We start from the raw sequence: 27633 nt of genomic DNA on the forward strand, positions 1-27633 counted from the left end.
TTAAATCATAATACATGGCATGCATTGATTCAAAAAATGGACCCTATTCCTTCAGGAAGGTGCTACGAAAATGAAGAAGATTATAGATGAGAGAGAAACCATGAGATGTAATGCAGCAAAATAAATACTTCTCTGGAAAAAAGTAAAACGAAAAAAAAAAAAAAATTAATTAAAAACACCTTGATGATGTTACTTTATTTTTACTAAAAGTGAAGTTTCCTGACAGTGGAGCCATCTTGTTATCTGATGGTATATTTTGCAGAAAATAACCAGTTGTACCGCAATGCTTTGTGTTGGAACACAGGAAGCCAGACATAGACTAACAAACTTCGTTGCATCAAAGTAAAGCCAGTTGCTTTTGTAATTCTTGTCTGCCCCACTTCTGTTTCATTTTTTTGAGCTCTTTAAGATACCTTAAAACATTACAGCTTGCTATCAATATTTTATTGCTGAACTGATTGTAGAAATCAAAGCCAATATTCTTACAAGACATTAACAGTACCAATAGCAGGTATTTATTTTCGTATAAATTGATGATGATAAAAAAGTTAAGTGCATGTCATCTATTCAAATTCTGTCAGCATTAAACTTCCTTATCAGATTTCTTAAATTTTGATGGGTCCTCTAAACCTCTTCTCCTGAACATAAAAAATGGCTTTCTGTTTCCATCAAAAGATGGTATTTCTTCCTTGTCTCATGATATTCAGTACAATTTATATTCCACAAGCTTTCGTTAGCTTCATAAATTCCTACCAGTTCCACAGTTTCTTTGGCGACTTTTATTTCGACATCTTTTAAGGTGCTGCTTTCAGAGACTGATTCTCACACACTCTACAGTTTGTATTTGACAAGCTGCTCTCGGAGAGGACAGGACCTGGTTCAGCGACCCTTATAGATTTGAAAGTTTTTCACTAGGAGGCCTTTTGATAGCAATTTGCCAATATTTACTCTCAAGCGGACACACAACTTAACACTTAATAATCTTATTTGAGAATTAAAACTTAAATTTGTGTGTTTTATGCATTTCATTCAAATTACTAAAGTAACAAATGACTATTGTCATCTAATCAAGCAATGGAAAATCCAGGATGGACTGTAACAATATAATGAAAAGGATAGTTGCTACTCACCACACACTTACGCAAATGCAACTCTCTCTCTCTCTCTCTCTCTCTCTCTCTCTCTCCACACACACACACACACACACACACACACACGACCACAGTCTCTGGCAGCTGGAGCCAGACTGCGAGCAGCAGTGCCTTATGGGAGAGGCAACCGGGTTGGGGGTAAGTAGGAGGCTGGGGTGGGGAGGGGGAAGGATAGCAGGGTAGGGGTGGGGGATGGTAAAGACCTGCTGGGAGCATGAAGGGACGAGATGGAGAGTAGGGCAGCTAGGTGCGTTTGGGAGGTTAGATGGAGGACGGAGGAGACAAGGTGGGTGGGGGTGGTGAAAAAGGAGAGAAGTAGAAAGACTGTGGGTGCGTTGGTGGAATAGTGTGTTGCTGGAATGGGAACAGGGAGGCTCTAGGTGGGTAAGGACAATAACTAACAAAGTTTGAGGCCAGGAGGATTACGAGAATATAAGACATGTTACAGGGAGAGTTCCCATCAACGCAGTTCAGAAAAGCTGATGTTAATGGGAAGGATCCAGATGGCACAGGCTGTGAAGCAGTCATTGAGATGAAGGATGCTGTGTTGGGCGGCATGCTCAGAAACAGGATGGTCCAGTTGTTTCTTGGCCACAGTTTGTTGGTGGCCATTCATGCGGACAGACAGCTTGTTGGTTGTCATGCCTACATAGAATGCAGCACAGTGGTTGCAGCATAGCATGTAGACCCTATGACTGGTTTCACAGGTAGCCTTGCCTTTGATATGATGGGTGATGTTTATGAGTGGACTGGAGTAGGTGGTGGTGGAAGGGTGTATGGGACAGGTCTTACATTCAGGTCTATTACAGGGATACGGGCCATGAGGCAAGGAGTTGGGAGCAGAGGTTGTGTAGGGATGGCTCCAGCTGGCGGACTGTGTGTGTGTGTGTGTGTGTGTGTGTGTGCGTGTGCGCTGTCTATTTTTGACAAAGGCCTCGTTGCCCAAAATCTAGCTTTCCGACAATCTTTTTGTTGTGCCTGCCTGCAACTCAGCATCTCCACTATATGGTGAGTAGCAACTATCCTTTTCATTGTATTGTTGTCAACTAATATTATATTATGAACAAATTTTTTTCTTAACTCTAATGACAATGTAAATGCAAGTGTTTGTAAGCAGAAAAGTACAGTTCTTCTAATGCAGTGTGGATACTTTAATGTGGGATCCAGCTGTGAGTGGCACAGAGAGAGAAATCCCACCTCCCTCTCACAGAGCTGTCAGCCTGCAACCATAGTTTATCGTTCTGTGAAAGCAGAACTGACACATGGTGATAGCAATTGCCAATCATTTTTTTAGGTTGTGGGAATTGTATTTGAACCCCACAATGAACCTAGTGTAGCCTCATGTCTCTTTTCAAAATAATAAAAGAAAACAGTTAGGTAACACTCAACACAAAGCAAAGTGGAATATACAGAGCATTCAGCAATGACTACCACTATTGCTTGCTAAAGTGGCAGTGTTGAAAACAAGGTAGTACAGGCCTGACCTCTACCAGTTTCATAGCTAACCATAATTCAAAACAGCCCCCTCCTTAAACTACCATATTAAAGTGTCCGCACGGTTAAGTTCTACAATTTGTCATGCACATAATCCAAATTCTCTTTCAGATATATGTTTCCTTGGTCGCTAATTTAGAGTTAGTATAAAAGATTGCATTCATTCTAGTGCAGTCATGAAATGTGAATTTCAGCCGCATTTTTGTTATTTCCATTTAAATTTTAATTTTCCTCCAAAATGTTCTTCAATGAACATAGTTGTTATCTGAAGATTGTTTTGTAGATGAGAATCAATTTATATGGGGTTTCACAGGAGAAATGGTCAATATTCAGGGGTATGACATGAATGATCGTTTGAAACAAAAAACTCCATATGGAGATAAGCCATGTTCCGAATGGTTTCCAAGGTAGAACATATTTAATATACATTTCCCCCCCCCCCCCCCCCCCCTCTGTATTATTCAGTGCATTGTCAGGTTTACACATGTATAGCGGTTGGTAACCATTACAGTGTACAAATTGTCACTTGAAAAATACAAATTTTCAACACATTCCCCTCTAAGTAATTTTGTACATGTCGCATTACGGCTGTTGTACAGTTCACAATAAATTATTGAATATTCCACTGTCAACTTCAATCCGTTTGTGCTCTCTTGGGAGAACATATTGTGTTGCTTTTCTGAGTGCCTCTGCATGATCCCTAATGAGGGCAATAGTGTCCATGATGTGACCAAGCAGTTCATCTCCCATATTCAACTTTTGTTTGTGCACATAAGACTTCACCCAAACCCATACATAAAAATCTAGCGACATAAGGTCTGGCAATCATGGTAACTTCCCTCAGGGGGCTCAGCATTCGTTTTCTGGGTACGGGCTTGGCGAACCCGGGGTCCTCGAGCTGTGGACTTGTGTGCGCCGCCAGTCTGCTGATACCGTAAGCTCTGGGCATGCTTCAGCGACCACCGTGTGGCGCAACGGTGGAACGTTGTGTGTCGTAGGGACCGGGGATCTTGGCTTGATTGCCTGGATCACGAGGATGGTACATATCTCTAAAAAAAACCTTCAATCTTAAGGTGTGCTGCGCGCCGATATGATGCATGGCTGTTGAGGTGGAACAGTTGCTAGCGGGTGACCTCTGGGGAACCTGCCGCACCTCAGTTGTACAAGGCTTATCCAGGCATGCGGGGCTCTGTTTGGATGGACATAAGCTTCCCTAGCTGCTCGTGGGATGACCATGAATACCACAAATTCTTCCTCTTTTCCTCCTCCTAATTTTTTGCTGGCCAGTGGGATTGGTGGACCGCTGGTAGGCACTACCGCCCAATCTAACAAGAGGGCTAGGTTAGCCAGTCCTCCTGACTCAGGCGTCAGCAAACGTACAGCAGTTCAGAGTAACAGAGCACATACTGACAACCAGAATGTGTTTTTAATAATAAAAAGGAAAGAGGGTTCCCTTGAAAAGGTTTCGCCATTCTATATCCAAAAGGGTCTAGCAGGAATAGCTGGAACTTTAAAATCAGTGAAGCGTTTACGGAATGGGACACTGCTTGTTGAAACATCAACTGCTCAGCAAGCAGTTAACCTTCAAACAGCTAAAAGCTTGGGGGAATACACTATCGATACAGAGCTTCACAGCACCCTGAACTCCAGTAAGGGTGTTGTTACCTGTAGGGATCTCGTTGACATTCCTGTAGAAGAATTAAAGAGTGAGTGGGCTCAGGAGGGAATTTTTGACGTTCAGAACATCATGAAAAGGGTGGATGGGAACCTGGTGAAATCTGACTCCTTCATTCTTACTTTCAATACCCTCAAACTCTCAGAACACGTCAAGGTAGGATTTCTTCGACTAAATGTCCGGTCGTAAGTCCCAAACCCAATGCGCTGTTTTAAGTGCCAGTGTTTTGGGCATACAACTCTAGGGTGTAAAGGAGAAGCGATGTGTGGCAACTGTAGTAAGGCTGCCCATGACGGAATTGACTGTTTGTCGCCTGTCAGATGTATAAACTGTTGTGAAGCCACCCTGTTTGGAGTAGGGGCTGTAGAATCTTCCTAGAGGAACCTAAAATACAAGAAATAAAAACAACTAAGCGTATCCCCTACAGTGAAGCCAAAAAGATCTTTGAGGCCATGCAGCCCCCCACATTCGTTACGTCTTTTGCTTCCATTGTTCAGAAGCCGCCTCCAAAAGTCGATGCATCTACACAGACGGAGGTTGTTAGTGTTGGCACGAACACCTGCACATGTCAGTGCACTTGCCAGGCAGCAAGTTTATCAGAGCCTGTAGCCCCTCATAGAACAGCAGAGAAAGGTACAGCAGCTAACGTTGAAGAGCCCCAGGCATCTCCGATTGCTGAAGCTGTTCCAAAGCCCAGAATGGTCATAAACACCCCAGCTCCAGTTCCAGCAAAGCCCTCTAAACAAAGGAAAGCACATGTGAAGCAGCACCAACAGATTAAATTGGCTGGTAAACCCTCGGATCATGTTAATGTGGTCCCACTAGATGCTTCATCAGACTCTTCCCCAGAGCTGATGGAGTCTGAGAATATGGGGCAATCATCTCGCCCCAAGACTGAGCCTCCACCCGCTGCAGTCTCCCCACCTCGGCGGAAAGAGAGGCAGAAAATACAACCACCGTGATGGCTCCCATACTACAATGGAACCTGCAAGGGTTCAGGACACATGTGGAGGAACTACGTCTATTGATTCAGGATAGACCTATGTGTGTATGTCTGCAAGAGACAAATTTCAGTGAAACATACACCCCTGAGCTACGTGGTTATGTCCTCCACAAAAAGGACGACCTGAGTGGACAGAGAGCTCGAGGAGGAGTAGGTATCTTCGTCAACACCGACTACCACTCCTCGCCTCTCTCCCTCACGACGAATTTACAGGCAGTTGCAATATTAGTACATGTGTGTCATATGCTAACAGTATGTTCGCTTTACCTGCCCCCACATGATGTGCTCGCCGAAGTGGCTCTCAGTGATCTTCTTACACAGCTCCCCCACCCCTTCATCCTCTGTGGTGATTTTAATGCACACAATATGCTTTGGGGCTCTGTGAGTACTTGCCCCAGGGGTAGAGCAATCGAGAGGCTTCTTCTGTCTACCAGTGCCTATTTGCTAAATACAGGTCAAAGCACGCATTTTTGCACTGCAACTGGGTCGTTCTCTGCCATTGATCTATCGCTTTGCTCTCCAGCCATCGCCCACACTGCTGCATGGGAAGTGGTTGAGGACTTACACGGCAGTGATCACTTCCCCATCTGGATTCACCTGCGACATGCAGTGGAACCGGAAAGGAAACCACCTCGATGGGTGCTTGGTAGAGCCAACTGGGCGCTGTATAGGCAACTAGCCCAGTTTGAACATCGTGTCAGTGTCCAGGAATGGGTGGATCATATTACTGAGGTGATCCACCGCACCAGTGAAGCGTCCATCCCACAGTCTACGGGACAACCGACGCGGCAGCCTGTCCCTTGGTGGAGCGACAAATGCCGCTCTGCAATCAGGGCTAGGCGGACATCTCTGCGTAGGTTCAAATGCCGGCCAACTGTAGAGAACCTTGCAGCCTTTCGGGTGGCGAGGGCAAAGTGTCGTCGGATTATACGAGAGAGCAAGAAGAGGTCGTTGCAGCAGTTCCTAAACACCATTAATTGTTCTACACGAAGTTCCATTGTATGGGAGACCATCAGGAGGATTTCTGGGAGAGGTGGGAGGTGCCCTATGGTTGCTATAATGTGGAATGGTACTCTCCAAACGACCCCAAAAGATATTGCCCAGTCTATGGCGGCTCATTTTGCAGCTATTACTGCAACCGCCAGTCAGAATCCAGCTTTCCAGCCCCACAGAGTGGCTGCTGAGAGGAGCAGTTTTGACTTCCGCTCACCCAATACAGAAGAGTACAACTGCCCATTTTCCATGTGGGAACTGGATTCTGCATTGTGTGGGGCTCGTGATACATCACCTGGTCAGGATAGAATCCACTATAGCATGCTGCGGCACCTCACAAGGAGAAATAAAGAAATCCTCCTCCGACTTTTTAATCTTGTTTGGATGTCCGGTCACTTCCCCAACTCGTGGCGTGAAGCAATTTTAATTCCTCTTTTAAAACCTGGGAAAGACCGCACATGCCCGGGTAGTTACCGTAGCGTTGCCCTCACTAGCTGCGTGGGAAAGACCTTGGAGCGGATGGTCAACCGCCGCCTTGTCTGGATGTTAGAATCCTGACAACTCCTTAGTCGCTTTCAGTGTGGGTTCAGGAGGTATCGCTCCACCTTTGATAACCTGGCCCTCCTGAAGGCGGCTATACAACAGGATTTCCTGCGCCAGCATCACCTGTTGGGAATATTTTTTGACATTGAAAAGGCATACGACACTACTTGGAGGCATCTTATCATCAGGCAGCTCCACGAATGGAGTTTTCGTGGATGTCTTCCCAATTTTATTCGGTCCTTCCTGTCGCCACGTTATTTTCAGTACCGAGTCGGAGACGTACTGTCTAGTCGCTTTGAACAAGAGAACGGTGTCCCTCAAGGTAGTGTTTTAAGTGTGACGGTCTTTGCTATTGCTATTAATAGTATTACGTCTGTTGTGAAAAGTCCTGTGCAGTGTTCCTTGTTTGTGGACGATTTCTCTGTATTTTGCTCTTCTTCAAGCCTTGCAACGACGACTCGTCAGTTGCAACTCACTCTGCGATGTTTGGATGAATGGGCACAGAAGAGTGGTTTTAAGTTTTCAACTGATAAGTCGGTGTGTGTTCTTTTTAACCATTCTCGTACCATTTTTGACTTGCCTGAGTTGAGGATGAGGGACACCGTTCTGAATTTTAAAGACACGGTGAAGTTTCTGGGCCTCACTTTTGATTCTAAGCTTACGTGGCTGCCACACATTAAGGAACTGAAAAAACGGTCTCTTAAGGCGCTGTCTATTTTAAAATGTCTTAGTCACCACACATGGGGAGCAGACGGGACTTGTCTGCTCCGGATTTACAGAGCCTTCGTGCGGTTCTGGCTTGATTATGGATGCACGGTGTTTGGGTCTGCAAGACCCACTTATTTGAAGCTGTTGGATGTGGTGCACCATGAGCGGATTCGGTTGGCCACTGGGGCGTTCAGAACGAGCCCCATACCGAGCCTCTGTGCAGAGGCAGGTGAACCGCCGCTTCACCTCCGGCGGCGTCTACTAATGGTGCGCCAGGCCTATCAAACATTATCCACACCATACACACCTGCATACCACACTGTTGCTCGGCCTCCACTGGAAAGGCTTTTTCGCAACCGGCAACGAGCAACAAGGCCCTATGGGATTCGTGCAAAGGATTGCATTTTAGAGATGGGTGTGGCCGGTTTTATTGTTTCATGTCGAGGTTGGAGCAGATATCCACCTTGGCTCCTCCAGAGGCCCACACTGATTTTAGATTTGGCAAATTTTAAGAAAGACAGTACATCAGATTTTACTTTCAAATCTTTGTTTTTCAACATTTTAGACAGGCATCATGATTTTACAGTAGTCTACACTGATGGATCCCAACAGGGGGATTTTCTTGGCTGCTCAGTCGTGTTCCCCGAACGTGTCATCAGGATTCGCCTTCCCCAGGAATACACTGTTTTTTCCGCAGAACTTCACGTGATCCTGAAGGCATTGGAGCAGATACGGTTTACTCAGGGCAAACACTTCCTAATTTGCTCTGACTCACTGAGCGAATTACAGTCACTGCAGAACCTGTACCCAGCGGAGAAGTTGGAACAGCTGATTCATGACCAACTGTACATCCTCCAACGACAGGGCAAGCAAGTGTCCTTTTGCTGGGTGCCCGGGCATGTGGGCATACGGGGAAATGAACAAGCTGATAGAGCTGCCAAGGACACCTGCAGATTACCGGAGGTGACACAATGTTCTATTCCTTTGCAAGGTGTCGTTTCTGTGCTGCGGCGGAAGTATATGCAATTGTGGGACGAGGAATGGCTGGCGGTGAGGGAAAATAAGCTGCGATTGGTGAAACCCACCATCCAGCCGTGGTGTTCCTCCTGCCGGTCACCTAGGCGTGACGAAGTGACCCTTACACGTCTTCGCATAGGGCACTGTCCTCTTACGCATGCCTTCTTACTACAGCGAGAGGAAACCCTGCTGTGTGATGCCTGTGGCGTACGATCCCTGTACGCCACATTTTAGTTGAGTGTGATTTATATCGTTCTGTCAGGGCGGAAGTTAATATTAGTGGGGATCTGCCCTCGATTTTAGCCGATAACGAGGCGAGTGTCAAGGAAGTTTTAAGGTACTGTGATGTTTCTGGGCGCTTCAGCCTAAAATTTTAGGTTGGAATTTTTAGTGTTGCCGAGTGGCTTACCACTCCTTTTTATTCTTGTAATAGGCCAGTTCCAAACATGTGCTATGTGTTTCATTTTAACCCCTTCCCCTACGTTCTCTTGCAGTTCTCCTCTTTATGTGCTGCTTTCCACTTAGCTCCTGTTGACGTGCAAACTGCCTATGTAGCCTTTCATCTTTAATTTTTGTCCTATTTTTGCACTTGCTGCATTTTAGTGACACTTGTCCGTTGTTGTTTCCATTCGGGCGCTAAGGACTACACTGTTGAGCGCCCATAACACCATATCCATCCATCTATCATGGTAACTAGTTAATTGCTCTACCACAACCAATCCAGTGATCAGGGCTAGTGTGCCACTAGGCCCAAGACAAATGTACATTAAATGTGTTCTGTCTCAGAAACCATTTGGAATAGAACATATGTCCACATGAAGTTTTTTGCTTCAAATGAGTGTTCCTGTTATATCCCTGAGTATGGATCATTCCTTCTGGGATGCCCTGTACATTAAATAAATTGTTGTAGAATGTTTAAAATTTGTGTTCGCATTTTCAAAATAAAATAAATAAATAATCCAAACATAGAGCAACAAATGAACATATTAACAGAATGATACTGATTACATTTTATTGTGTAATAGCAGAATCCTTAGGTGACACAGTAGCGCTATAGGTGTTGGTTGTTATATGCCTTGGAGTTTTCTCCAGATGATACAGGCTGACATAATTTTAAGAATTATGAGTTGATCAGCATTTTTGCACTCTGTTTCTGATGGGAAAGAGGAGAATTGGGGGAGGAAGGGGTGGAGGCAAAGATGGATGAGTGCTGGAAGGGAGAGGTAGCAAGGGAATGGGTTGTAAATGTGGCACTGCTGAGGCTCTTCTTGGTGCAGCAATGAGAGGTGTTATCATAGTGGAGGTGTGGATTGGATTGGGTTGGGTCAGGTTGGGTTGAGTTGGGACAGGAGGGGATGGGGAGGGGGAGGGGAGGGTGGAGTGGGGTCAGGTGAGGGAGCATGGCCCTAATCCTTCCCCACTCCTACAAAACCAGTTGTAGTGACAAAACTCACACCCTTATTATACAATATCACCCCATACTCGAACAACTGAACCACAACCTTTACCAGAGCTTCAATTATCTTTCATTGTGCCCAGAAATGAGAAATATCCTACCTTGAATCCACCTTACATTTCCTAGAGTTGTATTCCAACACTCATCCAATCTATGAAATATCCTGATCCATCCTTATGCCAACCTGCTCACAACCCCTTGGCCTGTAGAAGACCCAGTTGCAAAACCTGCCATAGGCACCAACCCACCATATCTATTCTAATCTTGTCACAAGGGTATCCTACCCTATCAGAGGCACAACCATGTGTCATAAGACCCGTGCCATATACACTTCTGCTGTAACATCTGCACAGCTTATTATGTGGGTACTGCTACAAATCTACTAGCTATCTGAGTGAATGGCCACTGCCAGAAAGTGGCTAACAGTGGAAAAATGTATTGCTGAACATAATATGTTTCACTGTAATGGCAGCTTCACAGTCTGTGCCATCTGGATCTACGTCTGTACCAGCTTTTCTTTATTATGTCTGCGGGATACTTCTTTCGGCACATATTTCTGTTTCGCTGTCCTTCTGGCCTAACTGTCCGCTACTCTGGTGCTTCACCCATCTCCATCCTTAATGCCGTGCCCCTCCCCCTCCCCCTCTTCTACCCCTACCCCTCTTCTACCCCTTACCCCATCCAACTTGATCTCATAAATATACACAATATAACTGTAATGAGTGAAAATACAACGTATTTGTAAATTGTTTGTGTAACGTATTCTGAAAAATTTTAATATTCTTTGTTTGTTTGCAGCAGCATGATGCAGCAGTACCAAATGTTTCATCAGAATCACGCCAGTCATTAACTGCTGATGCAGCTGAAGAAATACTGTGCAAAGAAGTCCAGCGAACAGTTTCAATGAGCAGTGAGAATCACTCTGAAGCATTTTACTCTGCTGATGAAGAAACTGGTGCCACAGCCAGTCGCACATCTTCTCTGAGGCATTCTGTCAACCTGCCTCGGCGTGATAGTAGCAGTAGTGCCACAACGTAAGAAAGACCTCATGTAATCCAAACTATGTTGGCTTTGTAATACAGTGGAACCTCGCAGAGCAAGCATAATTTGTTCAAGAATCTTACTCATATAGTGCGAAACACTCATAATTGAAACAATTTATCCTATATAAATTAATGTAAAATATGGTAATGTGTTCCATGAAGATAATGTACTAAAAGTTTTATCTTATTCATGCCACTTATTCAAAGAAAATTATACGTACAGTATTGTTACTTTATTATTCATAATACATAACTAATTCGTTTTTACTAGGAAGTGACCTATAGTCATTTGTTTATGCCAACGCTTCAACAATTGGCGAAAATGCGATACAGTGTTATCATCAAATAAATTTATAGTGCACATAGCCACTTTTTTATTGGGATGATGTATAATGTAACCGATTCCCATGCTTTCAGCATTTCTCTTGTTGCACCAGAAGATTGCAGCTTTGCTGTTACCACCACCACCACCACCACCACCACCACCACCATCTCCTCCTCCTCCTCCTTCTCCTCCTCCTCCTCCTCCTCCTCCTCCTTTGGAGAAGTCCTCTCCATGTCTTCCTGCTGTGAAACACACTGCAATTCAATAAGCTCTTTTTCATGGTCATTTCTTGGCTGTGATCTTCCATAAGCTCATCGATATCATTGTTATCCACTTCTAGTCCCATGCTCTTGGCCAAAGGTATAATCTTGTTGACTACTAGCTCCACAGGTACTGACTCAAATGCCTCAGAGTCACATTCAACAACACACTCTAGCCAAAGCTTCTTCCGAGCAGATGTGGGAGTTCTTTTGGTAACCCTTTCCTAAGCCTTGTCAATCATCTTGATGCAGCAATGATGTTGAAGTGATATTTCCAAAACTCTCTGAGAGTGAGATTGGCAGCTTAGGTCAACTCAAAGCAATGCTCAAAGAGTGCTTAAGTGTAGACCTTCTTAAAGTAGGAATAATCTGCTGATCCATAGGCTGGAGTAATAGAGTGCTGTTGGGAAACAGAAATTGGATCTTAATGAATTGAAATTCTTCAAGGAGGTAGTCCTGTAGGCCTGGAGAATGGGCAAAGGCATTGCCCGAAACAAGCAAGACATGGAGTGGCAGATTCATCTCAAGAAAATATTTCTTCACCGAAGGACCAAACACTTCATTGATTCAATCACAAAAAGACCACTTGTCATCCAAGCCTTGTTGTTGGACCTCCACATCACATTTAACCTGCTTTTCTGGACTTTACACTTCTTGAAGGCTCATGGAGTTTCTGAATGGTAAACAAGCAGCAGTTTAATTTTCACATCGTTGCTTGCATTGGCACAGAATAGCAGTGTGAGACGGTCTTTCATTGGCTCGTGACCAGACAATGCATTCTCCTCTGCTGTTACAAAGGTATGCTTCAACATCTTTTTGCAGAATAGACCCATCTCATCACAATTAGAATCCTGTTGGGGCAGATAATCCTCAGAATCTATGAGCAATGGCAGATAACCCACAGAATCTACGAGCATCTTGAAGTTGCTAATGAAGTACTCTGCTGCCTTTGTGTTAGAGCTGGCTGCTTTTCCATGCCCCACAGTGCTGTGGATGCTGGTTCTTCTCTGAAACTTCTCAAACCACCCCCAGCTTCCCTTAAATTCTTCTTTGACCGCTGATGATCCTGGCATCTTCCTAATGAGGTTGGCAAAAATCATTCTCGCCTTCTCACAAATGATGTTCTTGTTAATAGTGTCACATTGCAATTGCTTTTCATTTAGCCATGTAAGGAGCAACATTTTGACATCGTCCCGAATACGAAACTGATGTTTAGATACTCTTGTCATTCCCTTTGAAGTACCTATCTCCTTAATTCTGTCCTTGTTCTTGAGGACAGTCCAGATAGAATGAGATTTTCACTCTGCAGCGGCATGTGCACCAATATGAATCTTCCTGGTAGATTAAAACTGTGTGCCGGACCGAGACTCGAACTCGGGGCCTTTGCCTTTCACGGGCAAGTGCTCTACCAAAGGTCCCGAGTTCGAGTCTTGGTCCGGCACACAGTTTTAATCTGCCAGGAAGTTACAGTCCAAATAGTTAATGTAGACCGATTGTATGTGCATGCTAAATCAGCAACATTCACACCATGTTTGCATTTTTCAATGATTTGATGTTTAATTTCTAAGACCATTTTCTTTCTCTTATGGACATCTTCTTGTGACTTTATCTCCAGAGACATTTCTATGAAAGTTATTAGAATTTGCACACAAAAAAACACTGTGTGAGCGCAAGTTCAGAAAAATGTGTGATCACAAGCCGCACTAAAATGGTAGCAGAAAGAGCGCTAAACCCAAACTGCAGTGTGTACTAAAGACATTGTTTATAAGCTGCTGCTGACAATGAAGGTGTTTTGTATTGTTTACTGTTTCCCCTGCTACACATGAACGGCTTTTGATGTCACACAAAGTCGTCGTCACTTGTTATGCAAAACATCCCTCGTTAGGTGAGTCATTATTTTATGATATTTTTTCCATAATTGTGCGTTATGGGAGGTGCTCGTTAAGTGAGGTTCCACTGTAATGTGAAATGCTTACGTTAAGCTAGCTTGATGTATGTCATTCTTGCAAAGATACTCTGCTTTTCTTAGTGGAAGAAAGAAATATTCGAGTGAACTTAATATCGTTCCTGGACCCACTGGCGTCACTTCTGTGGCAGCTGGTACAGTTGTAGTGACCACAGAAGGAAGAGCCAGGCTATCTAGCCACCGCAGTGACCATGAAATTCATACACCAGAACATCGTAATCAGTATATGGTGAGTAATGTTTATATCCACATGTACACTCTGCAAGCCCCTGTTTAACCCAAGTTGGATGGTAATTCATTAGTCATTTACTCTCCTGTTAAATTAATGAGAAGATAGCAACTGACAACTGCTTTGCTGTTATGTACATTCTAATCCCTCCTTATTGAGTGGAAGTAATATTTGCCGTATAGTGAACTGTACACAGACATATAAACAAGAAGAAGAAGAAGAAGAAGAAGAAGAAGAAGATGGTGGCTCAGGTTATGAACTTGATATGTTTATCAGGATGCACGTGTGTGGATGCTCCCACACTCATGGCACCCCCTCCCCTCCCAGCACACACATAGAATGGGGGGAGGGGGGGGAGAGAATGGATCGTCAGTAAGGCGTGTATGGTAGTTGAGCTAATGACCTGTTCCAGAAATTTCCAAGGTACTAAAGTCCGCGTCATGTTGGAAGGCAGCCCAATTTTCAGCCGTTCTGCGCATCCTCCTCCACTAGTCACAGGCAATTCTATTTCCGAGCGGCTAGCAGTGAGTTACAGCTAGACAGCAAGAATCTTTTTCCTACATGCTATACTGTTGCTGTACTTCGTGACAACTGAATTATTCATTCAGCTGTCAGTTTTTTTTTTTTTTTTTTTTGTTGCAGTATCGAGGTGTGAATGTGTATCTGTCATGACAGCAATAAATGTAAAGTGCTTCACAAGCAGGTGAGGGGGCTTATTTACCACATTTATAACTTTTTCAAATGTGAATTTGAAAACAGATCTCCTACTGTAGACATTTGGAGACACAAGAGTGGACTACAGAACCATGTGGTGTTGGCAAGAGAACTGTAAACGAATGAATCACATGTATAGGAACCATAGAAAAAGTTGGTTTTGTGTCACCTGGAAAACATCGAAATCACAAGGAACCTGTAAAACAAATGGATGATTTTAACAATGATGTTTTAAAGTGCTCCATGTGAATGATCAATGCCTGATATCACAAAAATGTGTTACAGTTATGCAGGAGAAAATTAGCTTCGATGGAAAGTGCTTCATCAATGTGAAGAAGTTTTTAGACATTGGTTTTTGATATGTTAAGAAAGAGTTTTTAGTTCAAAGAAGTGACATAGGTGCAGCATGAACTACATTCCATATAAAGATTCATGATACAAGAGATGAGGTAGTTGAACAGTGCATTACCTTGATGCAACATGGGCCAATTAGAATAATTCCGGAAAGATCTGCTGGAAAATGAGTGATGGTATTTGCGGTTTTAAAGTTGTCATAGGAATAGGTTCGCAGATAATTATGGTGCCTGCTGACTCTTCTTCTGGTTTTGTTTCTGAGAGTCAACTTGTATTTATGTGTAAGAAACATAGCAGTGGATACCATTTGGAAATTAATGCTGTCACTTTTGTGATGTGATTCACGATTCTTGTCATACTTTGCTTCAAAGTCGGTCATTGCCAGCTGTAATTCATCTGTAACAGATAAAACACTAAGTATAAACACCAGAAAAGCAGATATTTTTCTAGCTTAAAAATAAAAATATTAAGAACATTATAAACCAGACTCGTTCCGATCTCCTGCAGCTCGTTAATTTATACAAGTCACGTGACACAACATACAAACTTGACTTCTTTGCACATGAATGGGATTACAAAGTTTCGCATTTACTCGTGTGCCACTGTCAGTGTATCCTTATGGAATTAATTTGGGGAAAGGATTAGGCTATTTGGTAGAAAAACAAAAATTCAAGATAACATTCACTGAACCTCTTATGCATGAGGCAATAGACAACATCCCATCCGTAGCATGGGCACAGCCTGTGCGGCATGCTGAAAAGCTTCAGAAAGAATAATTTGAGAGGGAAGTGATGATGGATATAAGCCTTGAACCTATCATCATAAATTTACTATCGGATTGTTCTGAAACAGACTGAAATAGAAGTGATGGTGGTATTACGATGTAGACTTTGGAACAAAGTTATAATATTTCTTAATTTTAAAGATGTGTGCTTTAAAAAATGTGTTTGTCAACATATCAGTTGTGTACATAATAATGAGACCTTTCTAACCTTTTTGATTAGGGCTTTGTATCCTTTGAATTATGGAGATTATAATGTTCAACATATTGCCCAAGGAGAAGTTAAGCTTCTCCCGCCATGTTGTATGCTCTAATAACACTTGAGAATGCAGGTGGATAAATTCGCCAAAAGTCTGTTATTTCCACATGTAACCCCTGTCATTTTCAAGGCACAAACTGGATAAGGCCCTAAAATGACAGTAACTGTTACCGGTCGAGATATTGGTGGTTTTCGATGTTATCAGTCATCATTCCCTGGAGTTATTCACAGATGATGGTTAATTGTTTGCTTGTTCAATGGATTGTAAATGAGGTCTGTCACTGTAATGTCGAACGAGTTAGTTTATGCTCATAATGCTCGTTAACAGTGAAAAATATGACAACTTACTGACCATTTTTACAGTTTTGATGCACAAGTTGTTATACTTTACTACAGTCAAACACATCAACACACACACACCTTATACACATTTTTAATAATTCTATTGAGTAGAAGCAGTTGTCAAGCAAATATAATGCTTTGGGGTTTGTGCTTGAAGTTAATTTTGTTGTGTATTAAATTTTTACTTATAAAACAGTTCAAATTACAATAAACGATAATTATTACAAGCTGTTTCAATTATCTTGTAGTTATACAATTGTCATTCTGAGAAAAATTGTGCTTCACGTCTTCACAAAGCTGTGTCAGCTGTTCTCGCCTCCCAACATCACGCAGTTTGAAGCTGTGAAGCAGTGGACGCAACATTGTCAAGATGTGGATTAATATTTTTCTCATCATGACTGATCAAAATTGGTTTTAATATTTACTATTCCCCTCATGGATTTGAACGTATAATACAATGTACTGCAGGCAAATGATCCTGACTGTTGTCCGGAGCAGCGCAATTCGGCAACGTGGACTTCGTTTGCTCTCTCTCTCTGCTGCTGCACATGTGCAGTTCTCATCCCTCCACTGCTCCACCTCTACGCGTGCAAGCGCTGTCTTATGTGATGCGAGCTGTAGTGTATTTATGTTCTTGTGATTTTTACATAATGTGTCATGAAAACAGGAGAATCATTTCATATCTGCTTGAAATACCCATTATGTGTTGTTGCCGTTTATTTCTATTAAAGGTCAATGCATTCAGTAGTAGTACTATACAGATGAGTGTCTGCCTCTGTGGCTGAGTGGGCAACTTGTCTGGCTCTCATGTGTAGGCCTTTGGTTCAGTTCGCAGTATTACTAGGGACTGTTTCTTCAACCTCTGAAACCACTTAAATGGGTAGAAGTGGCACTAAGTTTCAGAAAGCTAATGGCAGCTAAGAGAGATGCTCCTCCATACCACATTAAACTGATGCTGTTGACAAGGAATGACACAGCAGACAACCAGCATTGTCTGGTCTACAGGATCTGTCCTGGTGTGATCGTGGAGGATCCTTCTTTCATTCTCTTATTTGATCACCATACCTATTAACGTGTCAAATACAGTATGGTCTTCTCCTTATGTTCCTGTGGGTTATTTAAGGCAGACTTTCAGTATTATGTTGGAACTAAATTGTGCTTTAATAAAGATATTCAGAAAGGAACTATGCTGTGGGCCGCTGAAGTGGCGTTCAAGGTGGAGACAACAATTTCTCCAGCTCTCTTTATATTCTTTTGGAAATTCCAATGAGGAGACTTCCCACTACCTGTAATTGTAATCATACACTATTGTCTCAGTCATTTCTGCTCTCTCAGTTGTACAAGTACCCTTGTAAATAAACAATAGTTATGAAACAGACACCTGTTGCTGTCATGGTTTACATGGCAACTTTGGATTCAATTCATCAGGCTCACTGTTGAAACTGGTACATTCATTCAAGCATTCACTTTTGCAAAGTGATGTCTGTTGCAGAGCTCAGTTTCTTTTTTCTCATGTACCTTACTGTAATGTTTTCTTGTTTGTGATATATGATACCCAACTTCTCTGAAACACAGTTCCTTACAAAGGAAGAGAAGAGAATCCTGTAAAAGGTGAAATTTTGTTGGCACTGCAGATTGCAATTGTAATTTTGGTATTTCGCTTTGCGCAGTCTAGAGCATACGTGCAGAGGAAGCATGAGGAATGGAAGTCGGTCATCGGGGATGGAAATTTTGATCCTTGAATGTAAAATATTAAATGAAGAATAGCTTTTACTGATCTGAAATTAAAGATGTTCAGAATTTGTTTGATGGAGTCATTGATCATGTCACTAGGTTAATTGTGTATACCATGCTGAGAATATTCATACGACTTTCAGAAGAGAGGTTCATGGAATTAAGCATTGACATTATCATGGCTTTAAATGGTTGCTTTAATATTCAAACTTAGTTTTTGAACAGTTTCAGTTCTACAAAACAGAACAATTAAAAATCAATATATTTAGATTAACTATCCGTCTCTCTCTCTCCATCTCGTAGTTCATCAATGCATAGTATAGACTGCTAGGTGTACATTGTATGAGCTAGCATGTTTGCCTGTGTTGTGTACCGACGAGCAGAGCTAAGTAATACTTAAATGTTCCATATAATTGGTAGAAATTGTTTTATAAAATGACCTAGTTGTAGTAATATAATAATTTGTTACAGTGTGTGTTACAGGAACTGCAAAAACTTGTTTTTCACAATGAAAATGTTTGACAGTTGAACTAACGCTGCTGCTTCTTTCCAGTATTATTTGATTGGAAATGTTGGTAGGTCTGTAACAAATTTGTTGTTTATTTGGAATTTTCTGCTTTCTGACAGCTGATGATGGACCAGAGTTGTAGTGGGGAAAGCATGGAGAACAACCTTCCTCACTCAAAGTGAGATTCGATAAGAAAATTTAATCTTGATTCCTATTTTCCCCTTTATCGTGGTGTATGTCTATCACTCTAAAGTGAAATATTTATTGTTGAGGATGAGGTTAAAGTTACGAGGAGAAAGGGTAGTCTTGCTGTTATTGAAACTGTGAGAGAGAACACTTAAAAGAACAGAGGTGTCACATGTGTAAGAAATATTGGTATAGGAGGGGATGATTTCATACATGATTAAGACAACATGGCCAGCATGAGAGAAATTTAGATGACACATTCTCCTTTCCTACTCACTAAGTTCAGATGAAATCTAATTTTACTTGTTTCAAATTTTTTGTTGTTGCTTATGGAATGTTGTGTAATATTTAAGAAATGTAAAAAAATTACAGTTATTTAGTTGGTATGTTCAGAATAGTATTTTTTACATAGAAGCTATTCCATATCTGTGAAATTTGTTCTGCATCCACATGCTGTACCTTTTCCTGTGCCTCCATTCCCTCCTCTTTTTCACCATTTCTATGCAGCAAAGGAAGATTTCTCTCTTCTGTGAGTACTGTGGATATATAATCTCACTACAGTTTCATCTCGCTACAGTTTCATCTCGCTACGTAATTCGTCACATCCTCTTTGCTTATGTCCACTCACCAAATCACGCAAGGGTTAAGATACCAGGTTTGTATTTAGTGTGGGCTAGTTTTAAACAAGATCATCAGGTAGTTATTCATTGGTTTTCCTATGTACTTTCATTGGTTCAGAGGAATACTTATGTTTTTTCCTCCAACACTCACATGGAAAATTATTGTCACAGAGATATGTCAGAGTAGGAGTGGATCTCTCTTGCCATTTCTGTTGGTAATGGTAGCACATTGAATCTTTGGAAATGAAAGAGTAGCTCAGAAGAGAAATGATTGTGTGTTTGAAACTTGGAGGCAGAGTCTGGTGGTGATTTATGCCACTGTCTGAGAGTCAGTCACAGCAAGCAGTTATATTGGATACAAATCCGACATTGCCTAGGTATTAATTTTGCCAATTTTCTATTAGTAATGAACACAAAAAATGAACTGTTTGTGTAGTGTAATATCCCAGGCAGTTTCTGTACACTGGGCACAGCTGCTTCGCACGTCTACAGTGCGATTTCGTAAAAGTCTCTGTTGCAATGCCTCTTCATAGCTCTGTAGACTAAGATTGTTTCAGTGTTCAGCCATTTGCACTTCACAGTTGAAAGCATTTAAAAGCACTGCCAGATGTCAGGGATTTCCATAGGTTGACTCAACTGTAGGAGTGTCTTCGTAGTAAAGAATAAATGTATGAAATGATAATTAAATGGACACCCTAGCTGCAAACAGGCGTTGATGTACTTCATTGGGGACATGTTGAAAATGTGTGCCCCAACCGGGACTCGAACCCGGGATCTCCTGCTTACATGGCAGACGCTCTATCCCTCTGAGCCACTGTGGGCACAGAGGATAGTGCGTCTGCAGGGACTTATCCCTTGCACGCTCCCCGTGAGATCCACATTCCCAACATGTCCACACCACTACATTCGTAGTGCGCCTAATAGATGTTTGCCCATCATACTCATTACTCGCGGCAGATTAATCTACCAAGTCCCGCGGTGGCTCAGATGGATAGAGCGTCTGCCATGTAAGCAGGAGATCCAGGGTTTGAGTCCCGGTCGGGGCACACATTTTCAACATGTCCCCAATGAAGTACATCAACGCCTGTTTGCAGCTAGGATGCCCATTTAATTATCATTTCATTTCTAGCAAAGCTGCATGGTCATCCACGGTAACTGTTCTTTCGGGAATAGATACTACCGTCATATATAGAATAAATGTATTAAAACTTCATGCATTATGTGGGATTTTTTCACTCACCTGATTGTTTATGACATCATATTTCTTTAAGAATTTGTATGGATTAAAGGTATTGAAAGGAGAGATTGCCACTCACCAGAAAGAGGAGGCATTGAATCACAGACAAGCACAGTGAAAAAGAGTATTAGAAACAGTTTTCATCTTCCAGATAAAGTCCTCCTCCAGAAGTAGAGCTCATACACATTCACACAACAATGCACTCACACGTGATCTGGCTGTGACTGCTTCTGACATGAGTAGCAATCTAGCAGGGGTGGGTAGTGAGGGTAAGAAGGCTGAATGGTGCGAGGAGGGGGAGGGATAGTAGGAATGGTGGGGAAAGGTGCTTGTTGGAGTGGGCTGGGACAGGATAGGACTGCTAGTTGCAGCATTAGGAGGCGGAGGGGGGGAGGATTTGTAGATTTGTAGGTGTGTTGGCAGGATTGAAGGTGTGTGTCGGGAGGGGGGGGGTAGTGTACTGAAAGAGGAACAGGAAGAGGGGAGAGGGGATAGGCAGGAGCAGGACAGTGTCCAGTAAAGGTTGAGGTCAGAGGGTTATGGGAATGAAGGATATCTTGTAAGGAGAGTATCTACTTGTGAAATTTGGAAATATTGGTGTTGGTTGGAAGAATCCAGATAGCACAGGCTGTGAAGATGTCTTTAAGGTCAAGCATGTCATATTGGGCAGCTTGTACAGCAACTGGGTGGTTCCGCTGTCTCATGGCCACAGTTTGTTGGTGGCTATTCATGCAGATAGATAGCTTGTTGGTTATGCCCAAGTAGTATATGGCACAGTGGTTGCAGCTAAGTTTGTAGATCTCATGGTTGCTTTCACAAGTGTCCGTGCCTTTGGTGGGGTAGGAGTTGTCTGTGACAGGACTAGAGTAAATGGTAGTGGGACGATGTGTGGGATAAATCTTGCATCTAGATCTATTGCAAGGTTAGGCGCCATGAGGCGATAGGTTGTGAGCAGGGATGGAATAGGGACAAACAAGGATATGCGCCTAGGTTGGGCGGTTGGTGGAATACCCCTTTGGGAGCAGTGCAGATGATATTTCTCATTTCAGAACGGGATGACAGGTCGTTTAAAGCCTGGCACAGAATGTGATTCATTTACTCAGTTCTGGGTGGTATTGGTCATGAGATGACTGCTCCCTTGTGGCTGGACTGTGGGTATGTGGGGGATGCTAGCTGATTGGTGAGCAATCGGAGATATTTTTCTGGACCACGTTGAAAGAGTAATTTTGATCTGTGAAGGCCTCAGTGAGATGCTAGACATATTTGGAGACGGTCTGCTTCTCACTACAGATGCAGTGGGGCTTTTGGCATCCTGAGGCAATGGATGTGAATGTGTGAGTTGTTGTTGTGACTGTGCGAGAGTTCTACTTCCGAAGGAGGACATTGTCTGAAAGCTGAAAACATTTCTAGTGGTCTTTTTCATTGTGCCTGTCTGTGAGTCAGCACCTCCTCTATGTGTCAGTAGCAAAGTTTCCTTTTCATATTGTTGTCACTCCGTCCTGGAATTTCCATTGTAATATTGAATATTGTCAGTTTTTAATCGATACTGGTGTCCTTAGGTCTATTGTTTAAGTGTTTTGTAATGGAGAACTCCTATTCATGCAGTTTCATTGCAGAGTGTGTGTGCACCATACAGGTTTCATTCACTTAAGAGCCAGTGATTTTCTAGATTGTCTACGTACATGTTAAGTGGTTTGTAAAATGTTACAGGGAGTTTCAGGTGATGAAGATAAAAGAAGTGTTACTGGAATCCATCCTATCATAACACCCCATAAAAAGTACAACAGCAGTTTACCCATATCCACACATCAGAGATCTATCAGTCCACGTTACTTTGTTCACAGTGGACCAGAAAGTTTGAACGACAGACTTAGCACTAATGATGGTCTAGAAGTCCCTGTGAGTATAGCATGCTACCTAGTCTTTGTGAATCGCCCAGTCATTGCCAGTAGTTTGTTCTCCTCCCAGCACAAATGCTTTCAGCACATGCTTTACTTGCTTATATTATAGTGCTCTTATCAACAGCCAAACCACGTTTTCATCATTGGCCTTTAACTGATGTTACTGCTATTTAGTTGATTTTCTTTCTTCTGTCAGAGATTTCTGTTTTATGTCCTTGCTTTCTATTATTTACTTTTGACATACTTCATGGGTTTGGTGTTGCCTCATCCATGTTGATCTTTTGTGCTTATTCCACTACATTCTTATTTTTCGTTTTCTTTTGCTTAGGAGAGCACTTCACAGAAAATGACATAAGCCAGAATGAGTGGTTTCATTGCATGCTGAAGATGGTGCTTTAAAAATCTTGAGTTTTTCTCTGAATCAATGAGTGAGATTTTGTTCACTCTCTGCAGATGCAGACATCACTTGGTACAAAGCAGTACTGTAGAATTATTACATAGAGCTTCCATAATAACACATTTTTGCAATCAAAGACTGCAAATATTTCATGTATCACATATTTACTCTAAATGTTGTTCTTAAGTTATATAATTCTTATATTATTTTCAAACAATTTTAAATGTGCAATAATATATCAGTTTTTCCTGCTTGATAACATATTTGCAATCTTTCAGGAACATGAAGCCATTATCCCTGATTCTTCTGACAGCCATTCTGTGTCTAGTACATCATTTATTTCAGCTGTCTCTTCGCAAGAAGATTTGACATTGGTTAATTTGCATATGCAAGTGAATAAGCCTATTGTGGATTCACCACTGCTAATGTCGAGTTACATTAGTCATCTATCACAGGTAAGGAGTATCCAGGAAGTAACACCAGCACAAATCTAGTATAGGTAATGTTGAATAGTTTTCTCCTTGTATGAGAAAAGTAAAGTAGTGAAACAATCTTGGTTCTATTTATGTGGCACTGATAACTTCTTATTATAATATGGCTTGTGGCTATTTTCTGATGAACTCATAACTCAGAGTCTTTGTTGCAGTTCAATAAAATGGTTTTCTTGTTAAACAACCACATTTTTGTTTGGAATCCATAATGGTTTTCTGTGTTTGTGCACTAAACTCAACTGGAATGTTAGTAAGTTATCTGACACTGATAATTACCAATGTTTCAAATCCGTATTTGTCTGCATTATTGTTAAGTAATAGCCGGGTAGTTAATAGCATTGTAACATTCAACATACTTCGTATATTATTACAGGGTGTATATGACCCGGGACAAATGGGAGATTCGGGAAAAACCCGGGAATTTTTCCATTTGAGAGAAAACCAGGAAAAACCCGGGAATTTTTTGGAATTCCGGGAATTTCTCATTGTCTTAGTTTTCCATTATTTTTTTTGTAACTTTGGCTTTAGGAAGACTATGCAATGTTTCATAACAACAAATTGCCTCTGATGAGCATGACGTCCCAAATGTTTACATTAGATTCGTTTGAGCGGTTGCAAGCGAGCTTATGCGCATGTACAGTTGAGTCGCGTATGAGTAGTACCTTCTTCTGCTTCTGGCTACAGAAGTGTGGCAGTTAGCTGTATAAGCAATAGCAGCAAGCAGTCAGATGCTATCCGGAAAAATTTTACTGATGCGCCTAAGCTGCCAGGTCCACGTATGCGCAACAGGCCTGGAACTAGGGGGCGGGGACAAACCAGGGTATCTGCCCCGGGTGGCAGTTTCCAGGGGCAAATTCGTATTATTCTTCAGAAGCTAGAGAGTATGAATGAAATGTGAAACAATTTCCTAACATCAAACTTTTTGCTTGTAGTAGGCCTGATAGGCATTTGATAATGGTACTTCGTTCATTATATTCTGTCGTGTTATAAAAATGACCATTTGTGCCAAAACAGTCTTGCTTATTTGCTGTGTGTAACAATTGCTGCAATATTAGGCCGGCCTATTTCATTTTATCTAGTAGTGACAAAATACACGTAAATAGATCGAGAAACCACACCAGTCTTGGGTACTATTTGTATTAACAGCTTTTCTAGTATTAGACAACGACATTTTGTGTTTTCATGTAGCAAAACGTTGACGAACTTTGATGAGGTAATAGATTCTTTTCCAGAAAGGAAAGTACGCCATATAAAGCTGTGGCAAGATTAGAGAGGAAAAAAATCAAGGACTTGAGGATTAAAGAAATGTGTACTGTCTTGATTGTCTCATGTCTTTACTCGTTTCATGTATCCTATATTTAATTTTATGTCACACAAAACATCATGTTATTAGCTAATAGGCAGTAAAGACTGCAAATTTTCTGAAGAGCTCTTGTTCTGCCGGTTGCAGATAATCCTATCCAGTATTAATTGTGAAATTTTTTTAAAGAGGGGCAGGATGTCAAACCGGCTGACTGGTAGCAATAGAGGCACCACAGGACATTTTAATTTTCACTGGCCTGAATATAGTTTGACGTGCGATGGAAGAATGCTGTGTGAAGAGGCGTTGCACTGCTCTTGACCAAATAACATGTCTTATGTTCCCTCGAACATATATGTTTTATCTATCAGACTCTTCAGAAAGAGGTGCGCTACAAAATTAAGATATTTTTGAAAAGTCGTTTTTTTTTTTTTTTTGGCGTCCTACCTCAAACGCTGGAGGGAGGGGGAGCGCCACTATCTAATATTGCCCCAGATCGGAAATATCGTAGATCCGGACCTGATGCACAGAGCAGTCTGAGTTGTAGTGGGGAGGCGGTAGTCTCCAAAAGACTCGTGTTTACGTTAAGTGATTTTGCTGTTTCCTCTTCGTTTATTGCTCTCACTTCAAATGAAAACAAAATAGATTTCTGTGGCCGGGAGCTGTCAAGTGAATTAAAATACTCTCACACAGTTACAGAAGGCTAAAATGTGTTATTAGTTTCAAATTTTATTTTGTTTCCACCTTTCTGACAGTCAAGCGTTAATCACCTTGCAGAAAAATGAAGTTATTTTTGTTGGAAAGTAACATGTCATGTTTGGTGGAATTCGAATCTATACTTTCATAATACAAAAATATGCAGTGTACATGTTGCTGCACATCAGACATCTTTCCAAAACGTGTTTTTTTCCCTTGAGTTTCGTTTTCTAAAGTGCCAGGAAATTCTACACCGGTGTATAAAAACACAACCATTGAAAGGACTGATAAGTTTTACAGTTCCGAGGAAAAGTATACTGTTTAACACGGAAAAAGTGTATTTTCATCCGGCAGAAAGTGTATTTTTAACCGGGAAATCGGGGAAAAATCCGGGAATATTTTTTCCTCGTCCACATATACACCCTGTATTAAAGAGCTTAGTCACTGTTGTGAATTCAAGGTTAGGGAATATCCCTTTTTTATGTGTTGTTATTATCTTTATTATAGTTTCACATACAGTGGTAGTCTTCACACTGAAAAATAATTGCGGTTACTGAATATGATCATGAATTCTAAAGATACATCATTTACCACTCAATGATCTGAGTTCATAAATTGTTTTAGCTATTGTCTGCTAAACATTTATAAGTACAACTAAATCTCTGTAGCAAGTGAAGACTGTGACCTACACCTGTTAATTAGGTTTTTGTATTAAACTACAGCATAATTAGTAGTACGTTTGCCTTCTTTGTTGCTTCTCTTCTTCTGAACTATAATGATATACCAATGCACAACTGGCCAGGGTGGCCGAGCGGTTCTAGGCGCTACTGTCTGGAATCGCGCGACCGCTACAGTCGCAGGTTTGAATCCTGCCTCGGTCATGGATGTGTGTGATGTCCTTAGGTTAGTTAGGTTTAAGTAGTTCTAGGGGACTGATGACCTTAGAAGTTAAGTCCCATAGTGCTCAGAGCCATTTGAACCAATGCACAGAAATATTATGTAGCAGCAATAGGATCTCAATAGAGGAGTGAGGGTATTATGATGCAGTGAGATGCTGCTGTGTAAGCTGTCATTGTGCAGTAGAGACACTGCTATGAGTTAATGTCATATCAGAAAGAAGTAATATTGATTGTATCAAATGGAAAATACACTCAAGAAAACTATAAAATTGTGAGAAAGATTTCTGGCAAATACATACCTTTGGGAGATGAAAGTAATACTGCTGATAGGCTGACTCTCGTCTTTGAGTTTGAATTTTGTTGTACCATATTTCAATTTTAATTACTTTTTCTTTTGCACTGAGTGAGGTTGCACAGTGGTATGGTGCTGGACTCTTGTTCAGGAGATTGTTGGTTAAAATCCCTGTCCAGTCCCCCTGTTTTACATTGTTTATCAGGTTATTTGCTCAACTGCTCTCTTTTGTAATTGAAGGTTAGACAAATTGGATAATTTTTGAATGCTGCAACCTGTTTCAATTGATTGAAACAACATTTTAGCGTGGATTCAGTTCAGTCACCAGTGAACAATTAGTTCGTCACAGTTATGTGAATCGATATTATAACCTTTCTTCTGTGTTCTAATAATTCCTGATGATATACTTGATTCAAAGAACATCTTAACAAGTTTAAAATGTACGTTGCTGGATGTGAATTGCTACACTAAGCAGCTAGTGTAAGGAGTTCATGGCATGACAAAGAAAAAACAAGGTTAAATACTGGAAACTCAGGCAGGAATATCAATAATGTAGGAAAAGATAGATTACTACTTACCATAAAGAAGACATGTTAGTTGCAGACAGGCACCATTAAAAGACACTTACATACAGCTTTCAGCTATAAGAAAGAGAAATACACACCATTCGTACATACAAGCAAACACACCTCATGCACACATGACCGGCAACTCCAGCAGCTCGGGCTGGAATGCAGCTGTCATGTGGGATGCAAGCGGCAATCTGGAGGGGGCGGGGAAGGAGAAGGGGAAGGGATAGTGGTGTACGGGTGAGGGGAGGGGGGTAAGAGATAAATGCTGTCTGGCAGAGTGTGCAGAGATGAGAATTCCATCAGGTGCAGTGTCAGGCAATTGTGGAACAGGATTGTGGGGCGTGGAGTGAAAAATGGGTGGGTGCATTGGCAGAGGGCAGCAAACAAAGAGTGTGGGAGATGAGAATGGAGAGATGATGACAGGATGGACGGGGTGGAAACAGTTGGGTGGAGGGTTTGGGGCAGTACGTTACCGTAGATTGAGGCC

The 27633-nt window shown here is 41.8% G+C and overlaps 1 protein-coding gene across 1 annotated transcript in view; it reads left to right on the forward strand.

The window, feature by feature from the left end:
- LOC126237082 (transmembrane protein KIAA1109 homolog) overlaps positions 1 to 27633 on the forward strand; it is a 567281-nt gene that overhangs the window by 183340 nt on the left and 356308 nt on the right. Inside the window, exons 28-31 of the mRNA XM_049946881.1 lie at positions 10839 to 11074; positions 13698 to 13863; positions 22309 to 22497; positions 23175 to 23351. Coding sequence (XP_049802838.1) covers positions 10839 to 11074; positions 13698 to 13863; positions 22309 to 22497; positions 23175 to 23351 — 768 coding nt within the window. The remainder of the gene's footprint in view (positions 1 to 10838; positions 11075 to 13697; positions 13864 to 22308; positions 22498 to 23174; positions 23352 to 27633) is intronic.

Source organism: Schistocerca nitens, chromosome 2, assembly GCF_023898315.1.
Source record: "Schistocerca nitens isolate TAMUIC-IGC-003100 chromosome 2, iqSchNite1.1, whole genome shotgun sequence".
In the NCBI taxonomy this organism is placed as follows: domain Eukaryota; kingdom Metazoa; phylum Arthropoda; class Insecta; order Orthoptera; family Acrididae; genus Schistocerca; species Schistocerca nitens.